The sequence below is a fragment of the Azolla caroliniana genome, unplaced genomic scaffold (genome assembly GCF_043228905.1).
Source record: "Azolla caroliniana isolate FFs.n. ecotype wild unplaced genomic scaffold, voAzoCaro1.0.p SCAF_10, whole genome shotgun sequence".
NCBI lineage: Eukaryota > Viridiplantae > Streptophyta > Polypodiopsida > Salviniales > Salviniaceae > Azolla > Azolla caroliniana.
In genome coordinates, this window is record NW_028230445.1 from 19280681 (window position 1) to 19299588 (window position 18908).

Here is an 18908-nt window from a genome sequence, read left to right on the forward strand (position 1 = left end):
TTTGATAATCCTATGCTTGATCACCACACAAAAGAAAACACCATATATGATATAATATCTCCTCGACAAGGCCACGTGGCACATTTCTAACCAGGGTTGGGTTTCTGACTTAACCAGGGTTGGGTTCCTGACTTAACCAGGGTTAGAAGCTCACCCTAACCAGGGTTAAGTTAACTATTGGAGCAAAATAGAGGAGAGAGAGAGAGAGAGAGTGTGTGTGTGCGTGTCGGAAGTCTCATCCTCTCCTCTGTTCTAACAGAGTAGTAACGAAGAAGAAGAAGAAGCAGAAGAAGAAGAAGAAGCAGAAGAAGAAGAAGAAGAAGAAGAGGAAGCTATGTCTGCTCAAGCTGCTGAGAGGATGGCTTGTCTCAGCAGAAGCCCTGCTCTTCGGCGTTTCAGCTTACCTTCGGCTTTCCTTCACAAACCTTCTCACCACACATTCTTCAGGAGATGTTCTTCCAAACCTTATTATCTCATTCGACCTCATTCATTCGACAATGCTCAACGGCATGGCTTCCAATGGATTGCTCTACCTTCATCTCATGCACTAAAGAAAGGCTCATCATCATCGTCACCATCATCTAGTATTGGATTTCAAAAAAGACGGTTTTGTGTTGCCTCTCCTCAGGCTGTGGTCAGTGCTCCCCCTTCCAAAGGTATGCTTCCTAATCAACAATTTAATGTATTTCTATTACGGTTAACTTTCTCTACGAGGTTTTTGTTTGACAGTGTAATTATACTTTTGCATATCATGATCAGCATGTTAAGTTTGTTCAGGGGATGCTATAAGATTAACATTCTCATTATATTAGTTTTAGAGGTTGTTCAAATGTGTAAGCATTTTTTGCATATGAGTGACCCTCATTGTATTTGCTGTAGTTATCTGTGATGTCATTTTCATTATATTAGCTTCAGGGGATGCTGTAAGATGGAAGCATGTTTGCATATCATTCTAATTATGGGTATGTATATAAGTTCTGTATGTCATTCTCATTATATTTACATCAAAGGGTTCATGCTCTAAGATGTGAGCATGTTTGCATATCATTCTTGTAGACATGGATGAAGAATGCTGCACATAGGTCGAAGGAAACTACTGTACTTATTATACAACAGCCATGCATGCTATGATCAGTTTTTTGCTTGTACTTATTTGTGCACAAATTGCGAATGTAATTCTAAAGGATTTTGTATGGATAACATACCCCCTAGGAAACAGAGGAGACTATAGAACTCACAGCTTGATTCATTCAAGTGGGATGTATAAGCTTGGTTCTGTGTATTCCCAAGTTTTCTTGGTTTTTGCTTCAATTGTGTGTGTGAAATTGTCCAACAAAACATGCTTATTCCTTCTTTCATAGTAACCTACCTATGTAGGTTCACACCCAATTTGTCCAACAAAACATGATTAATTGTTTTTCGTGGTAACCTACCTATGTAGCTTCACACCCAAGATTATGTAATGTTAGTCTCTTCACATGCTTACTTATATTTCATGGTAACCTACCTATGTAGCGTCACACCCAAGATTATCTAATGTGAGTCTCTTCACATACTTCTTTTTCATGGTAATCTACCTATGAAGCGTCACACCCAAGATTATCTTAATGTTAGTCTTTTTACATGCTTAATTCTTTTTCATGGTAACCTGCCGATGTAGCTTCACATACATGATTATCGTAATGTCAGTCTCTTCAAATGCAAAGGACATCTTCAAGAACTTATATGAATCCCCTCTTTTTTATTTACATTCTTGATGGGGAGCCTATAGAACCCAACACAACATTTTCGTAATACATATGGGTTGCATCAAATATCTACTTGGAGATAACACTTGAGAACTTCTCATTATGGTTTCTTACAGAAATAACTCATATTACCTTGATATCACAGTGGCAAAGCCACCATTCGTACTTGCACATGACAGACCGTGAAACCTTTCAATCAAATAACTCATAGCTGTCTCATGAGGCACATGTGGAAAATGTTCAAAAGACCAGGTTTTTGTTTGTATTATCATGCTGTTTTAATATACACATCATGTTACAAAGAAAGAGAGAGAACACAGATAGTGGTGCCAATTGTTTGGAGATCGTGAGGTTGTGAGTTGGGTGCACTGATAGTGGCATGTAAGGTTGGGAGAAGTGATATATGGTGTAACAAAGATGTGTGGAAGTCATAGAAATCCAGGAAGGGATCTGTGAGCCCATGGCGTCGAGTGCTGATATGATAGCCCAAGGTGTTTCTGAATCCTGGTTACCCAAATGTAATAGATTTTCCCGTGCTCTTGTTGGCTTATGACAAAGATAGGCCCCATTACAAAAAACAAGTTGACTGTTAAAAGTTGAGGAGGGGTAATTGTGGAATTATGGAAAGATGAGGGACCATCTGGGATTTATATAAAAGTGGAGAAATGGAAGAGAGTCAAGACAGAGACTCCTTATTAATTTGATAAAAGGAAAGAGATAAATTGGAAAGACCAGACCATCTCTCTGTCCTTCTCACCCTCTCTATACACATCGCTAGAGAGAGAGAGAAGAGCATGTGATGGAAACAGAGAAAACCACGAAGGAGTGAGAGTATGATAGAGAGAGTGGATAGAAAGCCTAGAAGGAGACGATGTCTAGAGTGAGAAACACGTGATGGTCAAAGGTCCCCTGAGAGAGAGTGAATAAGATACTGAGAGACAGAGAGGAAGAAGAGGGGTTTCTTTCTTCTTCCTTTTCTTTTCTGTCACAGCAACAGAGAGATGGAAGCAATGAAACAGAATGACATATTTATCCTAAATTAATTCCTTTCTACTCTTCTGTACCAATTCTTCTTCTTCTTCTGCAATCTGTTCAATAGCTCCCATGGAAGCTCTGCCATTGTTTTCTTCAGGTAAAAAGGGAAGTAATAATACTGTTGTGGAATTTTAGGGTTAATTAATAGTCACAATTTGCATTCTGTTTTTTACTGTGGGGTTTTATATTTAGTCTGAAATTTTAAAGAATCAAATGTCATGAATTGCAGACTTTGGTGGGAATTTTTTGGGCTTCTGGCATAGATTACTTTTAAGACTTTCCTGTGAAATGTTATGGTTTTTTCCTCACAAATGGAAGAAACTATTAGGATTATAACCTACTGTTATAGATTGCTTTGACCTGAAATATTGAGGTTATTTCACATAACATAGGCTTGAGTGTTTAATTTTAGGGTCAAATTGTCACAGATCACATTTTCCAGTATGAAAATTTAGGTTGTTGCTATGAATTTTGTATGTTTTCCAAGGATCAACTAGATAGTGTTCATGCATGTATTGCCCATGTGAAGGGTTATTTTTGTGAGCTTGCAACTGTGGAGCTAGATAGTGATAGAGATATTTCTCATAACCACAAAGGTGGAGAAATTCATCTTTTGTGTCTCTGCCAACAGGTTAGGGATGGCCATGATACAGTCTATTCTTGACCTATGACTTTTAGTTAGTTATTTTATGTTTGTTGAATGTAATCTTGCAAGAAAATGCTGTTCATGAAGGTGCTTCCTTGTGTGTTGCAGAAGCAACCCCTGAACTTGTTCAACAACTTGGTTTTGAAAAAGTTCAAGGTGAATTCCTTGACGAATATAAATCAAATGCAATACTCTATAAACACAAGAAAACTGGAGCAGAAGTGATGTCGGTTACGAATGAAGATGAAAATAAAGTTTTTGGAATTGTTTTCCGAACCCCGCCGTAAGTTTTGACCACCAATATCTAACTATTTTTTTTCTCCGAATGTTTATAACTTATGCTTTGATGATGATGTCAAGCAAATTTAACAATATTGATTAGAAATTAAATTAGCTGTATGAGTGATGGATAGACAGCTTATTTTGGGTAACCTACATTACTTGGGTCGAGTTAACATATATTTTGAGTTACGTATATGTGAGCTAATGACGAGTCTTGTATTCTTTTTTACTCTAAGCTTGTTATTCTGTAGGGCCATTCGTCTCACATTCCTTAAAAATAACTTTGTTGCAGGAAAGATTCTACTGGAATCCCTCACATTCTTGAGCATAGTGTTCTGTGTGGTTCAAGAAAATATCCCCTCAAGGAGCCATTTGTTGAGCTTCTGAAGGGTAGTCTTCACACATTTTTGAATGCTTTCACGTATCCTGATCGAACATGTTATCCAGTGGCATCTACAAATACAAAGGTGCATTTCTATTTATGTTTGGACTGTTTTATAATAATATATAAACTTGTGTTGAATCTTGACGTCATGCCATCGTGGAACAGGACTTTTACAATCTTGTTGATGTCTACTTGGATGCTGTTTTTTTCCCTAAATGTGTGGATGATTTGCAAATATTTCAACAAGAGGGTTGGCACTATGAACTTAATGATCCCTCAGAAGAGGTCACTCTTAAAGGCATGTTCTATGTGCTCTAAATTTTAGGATGCAATAAACTGAAGCTCTTTGGTCAATCCAGACGACTTGTTAAAATTGTACTTGACAGAAGTTGACAACCTTATTTTGTTTCAACTAGGTGTGGTATTCAATGAGATGAAAGGTGTTTATTCGCAACCAGATAATGTCCTTGGGCGTGTTACCCAGCAGGTGTGCTTGTCTATGACCTGATCTAGGCATATGGAAACCTTCATCAATGCATGTATTTACATTATAATTTAGGAACATATGATAAACTTTGTATCTTATGAGATGTGTTATTGTCTTATACTGTAGGCTTTGTTTCCTGATAATACATATGGGGTCGATAGTGGAGGAGATCCAGAAGTTATTCCGAAACTTACGTTTAGTGAATTCCAGGTAATTCTGCTCATTTTTCCTCCACAGATGTGTGTTATATTTATACTTATTATTCCTTGATGTTCTTGGTTCATACGTCTATAAACTTATCAGATGTTTTATTGTGAATAATAGGACTTCCACAGAAAGTTCTATCATCCAAGCAATGCTCGTATTTGGTTCTATGGAGATGATGATCCAAATCAACGGCTACGCCTGATAAGTGGTGCGTAAGTATTGCGATGAACATATTCCTACTTGTACTAGGTCATACGATCTATGCCATTACGTAATTTTTAGTATATTTAAAATGTGTTGATACAATGTACAGCATGCTAATCATTTAGGCGTCACACATTCACAATGCATTTGAAGTATCCAATGATGATGATTTGATTAGTATTTTTGGAATTTCAATATTTTCTTTACTGCTAATTTGTGAGGCTTGTTCTTCTTCTTTGTGCACCGTTTCTAATCAATGGATGTGTTGATTATCCATTTTTTCTGATCGTGTCTATCCTAAAGATCTTCTTGTGCTGATAAAAAATTACAGCCTATTTGGATACTTTTGAAGCAAATGAATCATCAAAAGAATCAGAAATTCAGCCACAAAAGCTTTTCTCGGAACCTAAAAGAGTTGTAGAAAAGTATGCTGCTGGTGAATTAGGAGATTTGAAAAAGAAACACATGGTCTGTGTGAACTGGTTACTTACAGACACTCCCTTGGATATGGAAACCGAACTTGCTTTGGGATTTCTTGACCATCTAATGCTAGGGACACCAGCAGCACCTTTACGTAAAACATTGCTAGAGAGTGGCCTTGGGGAAGCTCTTGTTGGTGGTGGTATGGATGATGATCTTCTTCAACCTCAATTCAGTGTGGGACTAAAAAATGTTGCTGAAGAGGATATCCCAAAGACTGAAGATCTCATTATTTCAAAGCTCAAAGAGCTCGTTGATGAAGGTTTTACTTCTGAGGCAGTTGAAGCTTCTATGAATACAATAGAATTTTCTTTGAGAGAGAATAACACTGGCTCCTTTCCACGCGGTTTGTCTCTCATGCTACGGTCCATGGTAAGTCTACTTGTAGTGTATCATTTACATTCTGTTTCATGGATTCCATTTTGTTTGTTTTTCTGAGATTTGAACAAATGTCCAGGGTAAATGGCTTTATGGTCTGAGTCCATTTGAACCCTTGAGGTTTGCAAAGCCTTTGGAAGCATTGAAAGCAAAGATTGCTGCTGAAGGATCCAAAGCTATCTTTTCTCCTTTGATTCAGAAGTTTCTGCTAGATAATCCTCATAAGGTCACTGTATTATTACAGGTATCTATATCCATTCGGCCTGTTTACATTGAGTTTATTATGTAGTTACACAATGAAACTTAATGTCTAGCTCCAATCTGTTTAGCCTGATTCAGAGAAGGGGGCGATTAATGAAGCTCAAGAGAAAGAGATGCTTAAAAAACTGAAAGATAGTTTGACAAAGGAGGACCTGGCAGAGCTAACCCGTGCAACTGAGGAATTACGCCTGAAACAGGAAACTCCTGATACACCAGAAGCTCTTGCAACAGTACCAGGCTTGTCTTTGGATGATATACCAAAGGACCCTATCTTTATTCCCATAGATGTAAGTCACCTCCACCATTGCAGTGATAAACAATAGATGTTTTAAATATTTGGCATCTATTTTTTATTGATCTTGTGCATGTGTGGAACAGATTGGGGAAATCGAGGGTACAACTGTATTACGACATGATCTATTTACAAATGATGTGCTATATGCCGAATTGGCTTTTGATATGAGCTCAATGGACTCTAAACTCCTTCCCCTTGTACCATTGTTTTGGTAAGGATAACACCCTAGCACAATCTTGAAGCCTATTTGGATGGATCTTTAAGAATTGTTTATGCTTTTTGCAGTCAGTCTGTAATGGAAATGGGAACCAAGGATGCAGACTTTGTTCAGTTAAATCAGTTAATAGGAAGAAAAACGGGTGGTATAAGTATTTTTCCTAGCATATCTTCGAGAAGGGGAAGGAAAGAGCCATCTAGTCACATGATTATAAGGGGGAAAGCAATGGCTTCTCAGGTCCAAGAATTGTTTGACTTGGTAAGCATTTTATGACTTTTCTACATCAAGATTGTATTATTCTCCACTTGAAATGAAAAAATAGGTGTGGTCTTTTAAATTGAATCATGAATTGAGAATCCTCGGCTAGTCAATAAATGTTCTCCAGTTTGAATGAGTGCACGAAGAGGGAAGTGACTGAGGAGAACTTATCTTCGTTGCTGAATTCCATCTCCGAACGTTTTCTTTACTTGCTCAAAAGTCATTTCAGTTGAAATTCCACTGCCATTGCTTCTATGATATGAAGTAAATGGGGAAAGTTGAAGCAGCTTTCTACTAATATTAGAGTCCGTTTGGGTGATCCATGGGCTGTATGCCTGGTAGTTGACTCGCTGTTTTGTAGTGAATGTATTTGGGTTCTTTGAATTGGGAGATGCCCACCTTTTCAGCCACCACTTTGGTCATAACTTTGATTGATATTCCGTGAAGGGAGTTTCATAGTATGCTGATTGGGTTCTTTAGTCACAGGAAACAGATGGGAAGAGTCTTAAGACATGACAATTGTGGTGTGGCAGAATTCTGCCAGAATGTGTAGTCTTGGGTGGACCATTGTGCAATGACTGGACTCCCAATGGGAAATGCTGCTGCATTTTGGTCGCATTTACCAAATTCCGTTTTTGGTTGTTTTATGCCTTCTCTTGTCGTTTTTCTGGGTGCACTGTAAAATAAACAATGGGTTGTGAGAGGGTGAAGAAATGTGGTTGAACAACCAATCATCAAGTAAAATATCACAAGAAACATCCACTGTTGGTTCATGGAGCTGATGCAATTTCATGGAGGGTAACAAACTCTCAGTAATGGTGAGGTTCACTCAGTGCCAGTGAGTAGATCTGTCTCAACTAGCTTAATGACGGCACATTGGCACATTAGTGTAAGTAATTAGCGATTTATGCTCAATAATGTTAATTACTCCTTGGTCATTACAAATGTGTTTCAGCTGTGTGTTCAAGATATCTCAATGCATATCTACATGTTCATTTTGTTAAATATATTATTTATCATTACTTAATAAAATACTTTTGAGTGATGCAGATGAGAATCCTGCTTCAAGATGTCCAATTTTCAGACCAACAACGTTTCAAGCAGTTTGTGTCTCAAAGCAAGGCTCGCATGGAGGTATGGTAAATTCTTATGCAAATCTTGAATATAGTTAAGTATTTGTATTAAACTTTCATATCTAAGTTAATCCTGTCATGCAGAGTGCTTTGCGAGGACGTGGGCATAGTATTGCAGCATCGCGGATGGATGCCAAATTGAATGTTGCTGGCTGGGTATCTGAACAAATGGGTGGTCTAAGGTACATCTATGCATAATCATTTATATGCATATGCATTTGTCTATATGCTATAGTAAGGACTGTCATGTTTTACCTGTGAAAACCGTTCCTTCTCTAAGTAGATTGTTGTATCGATATTTGGGTCTGTTTCTTCTGAAACCAACACTTTTTGGTTTTTGCAGCTACTTTGATTATCTACAGACACTGGAGAAACAGGTTGATAGTGATTGGGAAAGTGTTGCTGCATCACTTGAAAAAATACGTAATAGCTTCCTCTCAAGGAAAGGTGCATTGGTAAACCTGACTGCAGACAGTAAACTGATAACGAAGGCAGAATCCTACGTAGGTTCAATCCTCCAGGCATTTCCAAATTCTTTAACATCAGAAACAGGAACCTGGAACACATGTCTTGAACCTTTAAATGAAGGACTGATTGTACCAACTCAGGTATCTTATGCTATGAGATTACCTTTTGCCATTAAAGAAAATTTTGATACTCATAGGGAATATGGGATGGGAGATTTACCATTTTACATACTTGTCCCAGGTGAATTATGTTGGAAAAGCGCTTGATTTATATAAAACTGGATATGAGTTGAATGGAAGTGCATATGTCATTTCGAAGTATATAAGTAATACCTGGCTATGGGATCGTGTGCGGGTTAGTGGCGGTGCCTATGGTGGTTTTTGTGATTTTGATTCACATTCAGGTTTATGTCTTTGCCTATCTCAATATGCTTATGGAGAAAACCCTCTGTCTGTCATTTGTTTCATGAAAATTTTCCACGTTCATTTGTCTAGGTGTAATGTCATTTCTTTCTTATCGGGATCCCAATTTGCTTGAGACTTTGAACATATACGACAAAACACCAGAATTCCTTCAGACTTTGGAACTAGATAGTGATTCTTTGCAAAAAGCAATAATTGGCACAATTGGAGACATTGATTCGTACCAACTTCCAGATGCCAAAGGATACTCGAGGTATGGTTCTGCTATTTCTTTTAGTTCCTCTGCTGCGTAGTGGTTGTGTTATTTGTATCAGGAAAAGGTATGCCTGTATGTATAATAGAGAAAGCTTTGCGATCCTCTATTTGAAGCTTATTGGATTACCCAATGCTCTTTGTGTTTATTGAGAACATTGCTTTTTAGTTCTATATCTCAAGCAGTGAGATTCCTTAAACCAGTGTGAAAGTCAAGCTGAGTTGGTTGAAGTTTCGCTTTAGAGCTATTTTTTGAACAAATGATGCTATTGCAGGGATTTTTATTTTGTTATTGATCAAATCATATATATGTGCTGTCAATAGCCAGTTTAATTGTTATATTTTTCATAGTTGATCATGGGATATTGAAATAATATTTAGCGAATTGATCACTCTTTCCCTCAACAAAAGTGGCCTTCTGATATTTTTGGTTCATCTGATTTCGTTTTTATTCTGTCAGTATGCTTCGCTACCTACTTGGGATTACGGAGGAAGAGCGGAAGCAGAGACGAGAAGAGATATTGTCCACAAGGTAAGAATAAGAATCCATTATCTGGAACTTCATAGTGTATTATTCTTGTTGCAAATCTTGTCTCTAGGTAGGGATTGAGTGAAGGAGAGTAGGAAGTAAAATGGAAGTTTGAACTTTGATTACAGGTTAAGTGATTTCAAAGCATTTGGTGATGTGTTGGAGGCTGCTAAAGCCAAGAGTGTGGTTGTTGCTGTCGCATCTGAGAATGATATTGAAGCTGCAAATAAAACAAGCAATGGGCTTTTTAATGTTAGAAAAGCTTTGTAAAGAAACGCTCCAAGAAACAATACAATTACTACACTATAGAAGCCCCTAATCAAAGAAGCAGTCCATATTTTTTTACATTGTTTGAACTTCATGCGGATTCTATGCTGCTGTGATTCTTTGTCCATTGGAAATAGTTATGTATATCCTTGAGGCTCCTATGAATGAGTTTTTGGACGTCAGAGTGGATTGTGTTCAGTTCTGCTAACAAATGAGTGAAGTGGTCATATACACTGGATTTCGTCATTCACTAGTCCTATAATTTATTCAAAAATTTAAATTGTGATTCCTTTATTTTGCTCAAAATCTGAACTTCATTCAGAATTCATTATAGTTCAGTATTTTTGGTTTTTAAACATATCTTTAAAGATTATGGCCACATGTGGGGAAAAGATGCGGATGTGATTCGATAAGAAATGAATGTGCACTAACGATCAAGAGACATGATAGTCTGCATAAACATCTTGTTTACCAAATAATTCTAATCAAATATTGAATATATTGTTTTTAGGGCATACTTGTGATCCGAGGCTGAACAATGTTCTTTATTGAAGCGTGTAAGGGGAACCTATACGGTCCATATTCCTTGGTATATGACCTAAGAATTCAACTGTAGTGTGAAAATCAATTCAGAATGCAACCAGAGAATACATGTTGAAGCACGATGTGTTAGTATTTTTAGGAGAATTTTGATGTTATAAAATAGTTTTACTTCAGATTCATGAGTTTACATATACTTGTGTGTTTGAATCAATGGAAAAGTTGCTGGTTTTGGCTGGCTTGATTGATGGGTTGCCTATGTGTTCATTATAAAGAACTTGCAACCTAGACCTGAGTTGTAATTTTGCTTCCCCATTGTTTTTTCCAAATGTCTAATAGGAGCTACATAAAGCTGATTAGGTATGACCAATAAGAAAGGCCAGTCATTTCTTGCGATCTCCTAGGCAGCTATATAACTCAAGAAACTATCCATAACTAGCCAAGTTATGGTGAACATGTTGGCTGATGTGCCTATCGATGATATAGCATCATGAAAATATGATTAATGTTTGTCTAAAATAATAGTTGTAAAAATATGTGTAAGTCACCTCCAACCAAAACTTACACACACACATACATACATACATATATTATTATATACATATATACATACATACATACATACATACATGATACATACTCTTTAAGGGGAGTTGGGCGGCTCAAATACTTACGTTATATTTGGTAACAATGGATTGCAGCACAACTATCAACATAATGATTATTAATAAAGAAATCAAATGAGAGATCAGTAGTACTCTGTTCCCCCCTTCTCTCTCTCTCTCTCTCTCTCTCTCTCTCTCTCTCTCTCTCTCAGAGGTTCTTCCTCTTGGGACTTGGAGTATGGAAGAAGAAGGTGGGATGGGACGTTTACATGTTCCTCCTGTTCCCGCTTCATTCAACAAGAAGGAGAAGGAGGAGAAGGAGAAGGAGGAGGAGGAGGTGGAGGTGGAGAAGAAGAAGAAGAAGCACAGAGAAAGCCAAGGATGGGCATCTTCTGGACCATGGCCTGTCATCTCCATACGCTAGCTGGGTAGGTGCCATCTCTAGCATTCCCTGTGTCTATTCTTGGGTCTTCCTTTCTATGCTTTCCTTCCTAACCATTTCACTCTGTTTTTGGTGCCTCTCATCATAGTCCCCTTGTCATGCTCCTCTATCCTCTGTAAGTGTAAACACAACCCATCTTTAATAAGAATAAAAAAGCAATATCTGGTTTATATATTTGCATTATTTTCTTCTTCTGCTGCTTTTATTTAATAATTTCAAGTATTCTTACTCCCTGGTTATGAATGTATTCATATGGCAGATATGCATCAATAAAGGCGATTGAAAGTGAGTCTAAAGTTGATGATCAACAGTGGTTGACTTATTGGATCATCTACTCTTCTCTCACCTTCCTGGAGTTTGTGGCAGCTCCAGTCTTTACTTGGTAAGCATCTCCATATATCTATGTATATATACAGACTATTCATGTACTTAATTAAGACATCAAAGATTTCCCAAAGAAGAAGCTCCACAACAAATTTGCCATACATTTGTAAACTCTCCCCTAATGCATCAAACAAGATGATATCGACATTATCCACTACATCTGATGAATTGAGCTTATGGGTTTGGGAACGGATCTTTTGGGAAATCCATGTTATCTCCATTAAAGAGCTGTAATACCTAGCTATGTCCGTTGCTTGGATTAGGTCGGGTACCATTCCTATACCCATACATGTTATGGGGGAAAACTCTAAACTACCGAAACAAGTTTCATTATTTCCCTGAATGTCCTTGGTTAACCTCATCCTCATTTTGTTGTTCTTCTTACATTTGTAAGTTAATCTTGCATTATGAGGCTTTGTGGCAGCCTCTAAGGTGATCTGTTTGTGAAAAGCCAGGGCTGTCTGGAGAAAGAATGCATAAATTAGGGGATTTCAGAGCGCTATTTCTTCATTTGGTTTTTATTGAGGTTTTGTCTACTTCATGTGCTTACTATGAAGTCTTTCAAGTCTAAACAATGAACCACCACATTGTATTACAAAAACACAAACTCAAGAATGTGTTCTGTTATCCAAAAGAAAATCATATCTGGGTAAGGATTTGTCACATTGAATTTTGTTTCTTGCCCTTATATATTTAACAGGATTCCTCTCTGGAGCTCAATAAAGCTTGTTTGTGCATGCTGGTTGGCACTTCCTCCGTTCCGAGGTGCCCATTATGCCTATGATTGTGTCATCCGAGGACGATTCCTCAAGCATGAGAGAGTTTTTGAGAATAGCCTCAATGCTTCGCAACACAAATTCCTCAATTTGCTTAGCCCTCAGACTAGACAGTCTTTGGAGCACTATATCAAAGAGCATGGTACCAATGCCCTTGATAATGTGATTGCTGTGGTAATATCTCATTATTCGTCATCAGTGTTTTTATTATTTCATATATTACAATTACATGCTCATATTAATTTAATACACTCATATCAAAGAAGTGGTCTCCTTATTTTTGCCAATCATTGCTCTCGTTTGTCATTTTTTGTATAGATTTAGAATACCACGCACACTACAATGTAACAACTGTTGACATATTACTCGTGCATATACATGGTCTGTTTTTAATTTATCACGGTAAAAATCTTGCTTCCCTTATTCTAAAAGTGTCCTTCCTCAACTTTTGCTGCAGGCTACCAAGGAGACATACAAAAACCCATTTGCATAGGATCTTATGTGATATCTTCATCATTGTTTTTGCTTTACTCAAGTCTTTTTGGTTCTTGAAGTTTATCTTTAAGATATCTCACGTAGATTAGCCATTTTGTATAGCAAATTTTCCAAATGTAGTGTGCTCATAACTGTTATTCACTTTGTAATCATTTTTTCCTCGACGTTTATCTGTAATGTTTGGCATACATATATATTTCTATGCCTTTTTTGACAGCAAATGATCTCAATGCACATTGCATAATGGTATGCAAAAAGTATACGTTTGATTTAAGCTGTGTATGCCCTTAATCACTTCGAAAAATTGGGTATGTTAGCCTCATTCTGAATTGAGGTGCAATCAGCTCATTAATTCATGTTCATACAGTATGAGATGTGCAATATATACTATGGTTTCTTTCATTGCTAAAACACAACATTTGTACATGGCACACGAAGAAATGAACAAAATGTATATTTGTACGTTGCCTCTGATTGATTGTGGGCATGCTTAAATGCCTCTCAACAACAATTATTGCTTAACTTCTAGTACTTTTCATATCAAGTCACTGTGATCCCTACGTTGCCACAAGAAGAAATGAACAAAAAGCATATTTTGTTGTAGTAAGTCCTCTCTGATTGATTGTGGGCACACTTAAATGCCTCTCAACAACAATTACTGCTCAACTTCTAAGTACTTTTCATATCAAGTCACTGTGATCCCTACGTTGCCACAAGAAATGAACAAAAAACATATTTTGTTGCAGTAAGTCCTCTCTGATTGATTGTGGGCACACTTAAATGCCTCTCAACAACAATTATTGCTAAAGTTTAAGTACTTTTCATATCAAGTCACTGTGATCCCTACGTTGCCACAAGAAATGAACAAAAAGCATATTTTGTTGCAGTAAGTCCTCTTTGATTGATTGTGGGCACACTTAAATGCCTCTCAACAACAATTATTGCTCAACTTCTAAGTACTTTTCATATCAAGTCACTGTGATCCCTGTATTTGTATAATTTTGAAATATTGTCTTCATATGGCAAATAATAAGAACAAAATTCTCAATTATAGTGTAGCTGGGCTGTTCTAATTCTCAAGAGGTATCTTAAGATTAATTATTGTACAACTCCTATGCATAGCCAAATGATGCAGTAAGGCCATGTTACTAGGCAACATGGTAACACACTCAACTAGATATGTAACACTAGATATGTTACAAGGCAATATGAGAGACGCTATTTGCAATGATTTAACAGTTAATGGTAGAGTGGGCTCTCAAATGATCATGGTAATTGAATTGATCAAGGGTGCAAATAAGTGAAGAACAGAAACCTGTACAATGTGTAATCATTACCTTAAACTATGTTACAAGGAAATATGAGAGGCGTGATCTGCAATGATTTAACAGTCAATGGTAGAGTGGGTTCTCAAATGATCATGATAATTGAATTGATCAAGGGTGCAAATAAGTGAAGAACAGAAACCTGTACCTTCATTCAATCCACTAAATAAACCATTTCCCTGTTAACGTGATGATTTCCATTGTTTATGACTTCTACCTACATATGCTCTGGCTTTCAATTGCTAAATAATAACACAATATACCATGAACATCAGAATTAAGCATGGACTATGAATAGATGTCCTTATCTGTTTGGTAACCTAATCTCCACTGGGTATCCTACCTCATCCAATCCAACCCCTTCTCTCTATTCTGCTTCATTTGCAGGAGGTAAGGACAAGTGTAGCACAATGTATACTTATGGGCACCAATAAGTCAGAATCTCAATCTCATTATAAAGCAAAGGATTGCAAAACAAGAAACCAATTGAGATGAGCTTGCTGCTTAGTAGATAGATTAGCAATGTTGTTGGATTAGTATTTTCCCATCTTGGAATATTATATAAAACAAACTCAATGTCATTCAAAATATTAAAAGGCCACTACCATTACATTTATGGCCATCTCCCCTGTTTATTCAATCAACCAAAGCATACTTGCATTCACAAACAAAGAAGCCAAGCATGAAAATGGATTTCTTGTTGTCAACTTTATTGGTGCAAAAATATTTCTTTCTAAATAGCACATCAAAGCAACAAAAAGGATTCTATGAAAGAATGTGTTCCATGCTCAAAATAGGAAAAAAACTTTTCACCTTCATAGAAACATGACAGCCTGACGTGTATTTAAAATTGATAAATCAATTTAAGGATCTTCAACCTATTTCCAAATACCTCCTAATCCAGTTAGCTACCAAAACCTACAACGACCTACAGTGCAGGGTTATAGTTCAACTTTATACATCCACTTTATATTGTAGAGTCTTCATCTCATAAGACTAGGCCACATCAGACATTAATATTCAGAAGCAGCAATGTTTTAAGTACTGCAATACCAAATGCTTACGGTGAACATGATTCATTAATGAAATTTGAAGGAGAATCAGGTATGTTAACCCTAGGCCAATGAAACACAACCAATGCACTAGGACAAATCTCATTCATTATAAGAAATGCACTTTCTTCACGTTGCTGTCTTTCTTTTTGGTATTTCTGAAAGCCTTCGATATCAAGAATCGCAGAAGTATATCTGAAAATCACTGCATCAGATTACAATGCCCACAATAAATTTGGCAGGATAAAACAAATTTCTACATATTGATCATTTCTGCATGATATCAAAGAACCAGAAAAAAGTCGAAAATAGAACCAACAATTCCTTGTGGAAACAGAAATTAACACATGGAAAAAAGTCAAAAAAATTCTCCACCTTAGTGTCTTGCAGATTCATCATCATCAGAATCATGTTTTTCCCTAAACCGTGGATTCTTCTCCTGCAATATTAGAATAAAAAAACTCAGTATAGTAGAAAAATACCATCTAGATTTTATTCCTGACCTCAACTTACAGGTCTAGAGTCACGATTGGCATCTCGATGAGAACGATCTGAAGACCTATAGTCATCATCACCTCGATAACGCTTGCGGCCAGAATCTACATGTGTAAAACAAAAAAATAAAGGGAACGCAAAATTATGAATCATGCATTGATTTTAAGGAAAAGAATTTTTATTTTTATTTTGCTTAATCCATACCTCTTCCCCTGTATGAGCTTGTATGGTCATCCTGTTGTTCAGCTGTAATATTTCAACATGTGGATTAGCAAATAACGAAGGATACCTATCTACTGCCATCTCATTTTCAGTCAATGGCTTATGGCAGGAATTATTATAATGCTGAGAAATGAACTTATATCTTCACTTTCCACAACATAAACAATAATCATCCAGCAAAGAAGTTAATATTCTTACATGAGTTGTAGTACGATCCCATTCCCCCTGTATAATCAACCAATTGTCTCCTTGATTCCAATTCACGTTGCACAATCTTTCCATAGCCTCCTCTACGTGAATTTATTATCAAGGTCAAGCATGATATGAAAAAATTAATACCCAAGAATATTGCAAAAAAAGGATATCTGGATCATAATCTGTTCGATATTCATCTCTAACCTGTGTGAAACAATGTATTACATATTATAGTTATAATATGATGAATGAATTTCCAATTCTGAATGCCAACAATAACTTTAAATATGTACACAAATTTACCATATTGTTCAGAGCACTCACCTGCCCACCACTTCGACCTCGGCCCCACTGACGCCCATCTTGAAATCCCCAATCAAAATCCACCCTAATAGGTCTTTCATCTAAAATTGTAGAACTGATATATTTCACAGCATCTTCTGTATCTTCTCTCGAATAAAATCTGGATGAGAAGTCAGAATTTTATCAGCTTATAAAATGTCTTGCTCACTAAAATGCTGATCAAATTTTTGAGTTTGTTGGTTAAAAAATATATAATGGAAATAAAACGGATGGAAATGTATATCTTTTTCTACTAAATGCCTACGAAATTTTACTGTACTTTCTCATAATTGCGAAGGATTTCAAGCTTGAAAATGAGAAGTTGGCCAATTAGTAGCAAAGAAATTCCCAACATTGCGAAGGAAAGGAAATACCAATTATTGAAAGCAAAGAACTTTTATTTTCTCTGAGTTCATCCATGGAAAGGAAATACCAATTATTGAAAGGATATTCCCCAGTCACTATAACAAATATGATACCCAAATGAAAAAGCAGAAAACAAGTAACACTCGCATAAAGTATGCTACTTACATGACGAAGCAAAACCCACAAGGAGTCTTCGAGTTTTTGTCTAACCCCATGACTATTTTCTTGATTTCTCCACACCTAGAAAACAAGTCATAAATCTGCTCCTCTGTAGTGTAGAATGACAAGTTACCTATGTAGACAGTGGTAGAATTCTTCAATGCTTGTTCATATTCATCTTGATCTCCAGGAAACCTCCTGTCTTTATATGGCGAAAGAACTTGAGAACTCTGCAGAGATCGATCGGAAAATAAATAAAAACAGGGGCAGGCTTTAAAATCCAAGTACAACATTACGAAAGAAAGACACAGTGGCGCAACTTAATTTTTCTGTCTACCTCCCTCTGCAAGCATGATCAGATTTAGCGGGACTCACCGCGAACAGAGTTGCCATGGCCGAGAATGACCTAAAACAACAGTTCTGTGTCCTTCACAAACTCTGATTTTACTTTAAAACATGGATTTTGAAAAACAGAGAACTACAAAAAATGACTTCTAGTCTACTACTACACTACAAATTATTATTACCATTCTATACATACAATATGGCTACATTATACTACAGATTATTATTACCATACATACATGCAATATGGCTACATTATACTACAACATTATTATTACCATACATACATACAATATATGGCTACATTATACTACAACCTTATTATTACCATACATACATACAATATATGGCTACATTATACTACAACCTTATTATTACCATACATACATACAATATGGCTACATTATACTACAACCTTATTATTACCATACATACATACAATATGGCTACATTATACTACAACCTTATTATTACCATACATACATACATACAATATGGCATTATGGCTACATTATTAGCATACAATATATGTACCTGAAGGATGAGATCCCACTCGCTTTTGGGTGTTCGGTTTTTGTTCAACACATAAGTCCTATCGGTGCCTCTCCTTCATCATGATTGTCCGTCTCAATCAAGCTCACAAGCTCCACTTGACTGTATGAAATGGAACCACACACGTGACATTCCTACAATTGTTTCATGTTGTCCTCTTGACTTAACGTAATTCGGGCGACTGCCTGTGAAAGTTTAATATGAGCTCAAATATTGAATCAAGGTTCTTTTGTTAGGAGAGTGGTCACACGTTTTTGTGCCCGTGTGTGGCAAGGCTGATATGTGTTAGGTTTAGGGGTCAAGATGTAGCCAAGCAAAGCTACACACCATAAGAGGTTCATGATCAATGCATGCGATACATGTGAATATGTGCCGCGTGGATCTTGGTTTGACTAGCTAGTAAGAACGACACAAAAATAGTGAATTCAATGAGAAAAAAAACATGTTTTTATACCTAAATGATGTTGCAATGTTTCCTAATTGGTCATATTATGGAGCCTACCCATCGAGATAGCAGGACGGTATTGTCATATACCCTCTTCATGTTGAGTTGGGCAAGCATGGTTGTCGCTCAATCTCATGCTATTAACCTCATATGCCTAGATTTAACAAACTCTCTTTCACTCTCCTCTCTTGTTTATAGTTCCTAAGAAAAAAAC

The 18908-nt window shown here is 36.7% G+C and overlaps 3 protein-coding genes across 4 annotated transcripts; 2 read left to right on the forward strand and 1 right to left on the reverse strand.

Moving 5' to 3' along the window:
• The first annotated feature begins 213 nt into the window (after positions 1 to 213).
• Positions 214 to 10248, forward strand: LOC147859406 (presequence protease 1, chloroplastic/mitochondrial-like). 2 transcript variants are annotated; one of them, XM_087326373.1, is made up of 19 exons: positions 214 to 656; positions 3538 to 3712; positions 4004 to 4178; positions 4262 to 4394; positions 4513 to 4583; positions 4710 to 4793; positions 4908 to 4998; positions 5326 to 5846; positions 5932 to 6096; positions 6182 to 6400; positions 6492 to 6619; positions 6694 to 6883; positions 7934 to 8017; positions 8101 to 8198; positions 8360 to 8624; positions 8725 to 8887; positions 8979 to 9159; positions 9619 to 9690; positions 9816 to 10248. In XM_087326373.1, exons 1-19 carry the CDS (start codon positions 335 to 337, stop codon positions 9955 to 9957), a joined length of 3279 nt encoding a protein of 1092 aa, XP_087182499.1. In that variant the 5' UTR covers positions 214 to 334; the 3' UTR covers positions 9958 to 10248. The 2 variants fall into 2 exon arrangements, with proteins under 2 accessions (XP_087182499.1, XP_087182500.1); XM_087326374.1 differs by lacking the exon at positions 214 to 656 and adding an exon at positions 2717 to 2880.
• A 1174-nt stretch (positions 10249 to 11422) lies between these two features.
• LOC147859407 (HVA22-like protein e) lies at positions 11423 to 13379 on the forward strand. The gene is made up of 5 exons (XM_087325894.1): positions 11423 to 11527; positions 11630 to 11656; positions 11801 to 11923; positions 12626 to 12875; positions 13159 to 13379. Exons 1-5 carry the CDS (start codon positions 11481 to 11483, stop codon positions 13192 to 13194), a joined length of 483 nt encoding a protein of 160 aa, XP_087182020.1. The 5' UTR covers positions 11423 to 11480; the 3' UTR covers positions 13195 to 13379.
• A 2139-nt stretch (positions 13380 to 15518) lies between these two features.
• Positions 15519 to 17854, reverse strand: CBP20 (CAP-binding protein 20). The gene is made up of 8 exons (XM_087326507.1): positions 17728 to 17854; positions 17359 to 17582; positions 16810 to 16948; positions 16656 to 16689; positions 16489 to 16584; positions 16273 to 16314; positions 16087 to 16172; positions 15519 to 16012 (listed from the first exon to the last, which is right to left on the reverse strand). The coding sequence occupies exons 1-8, from the start codon at positions 17743 to 17745 to the stop codon at positions 15950 to 15952; spliced, it is 702 nt and encodes a 233-aa protein (XP_087182633.1). The 5' UTR covers positions 17746 to 17854; the 3' UTR covers positions 15519 to 15949.
• Positions 17855 to 18908: the final 1054 nt, after the last annotated feature.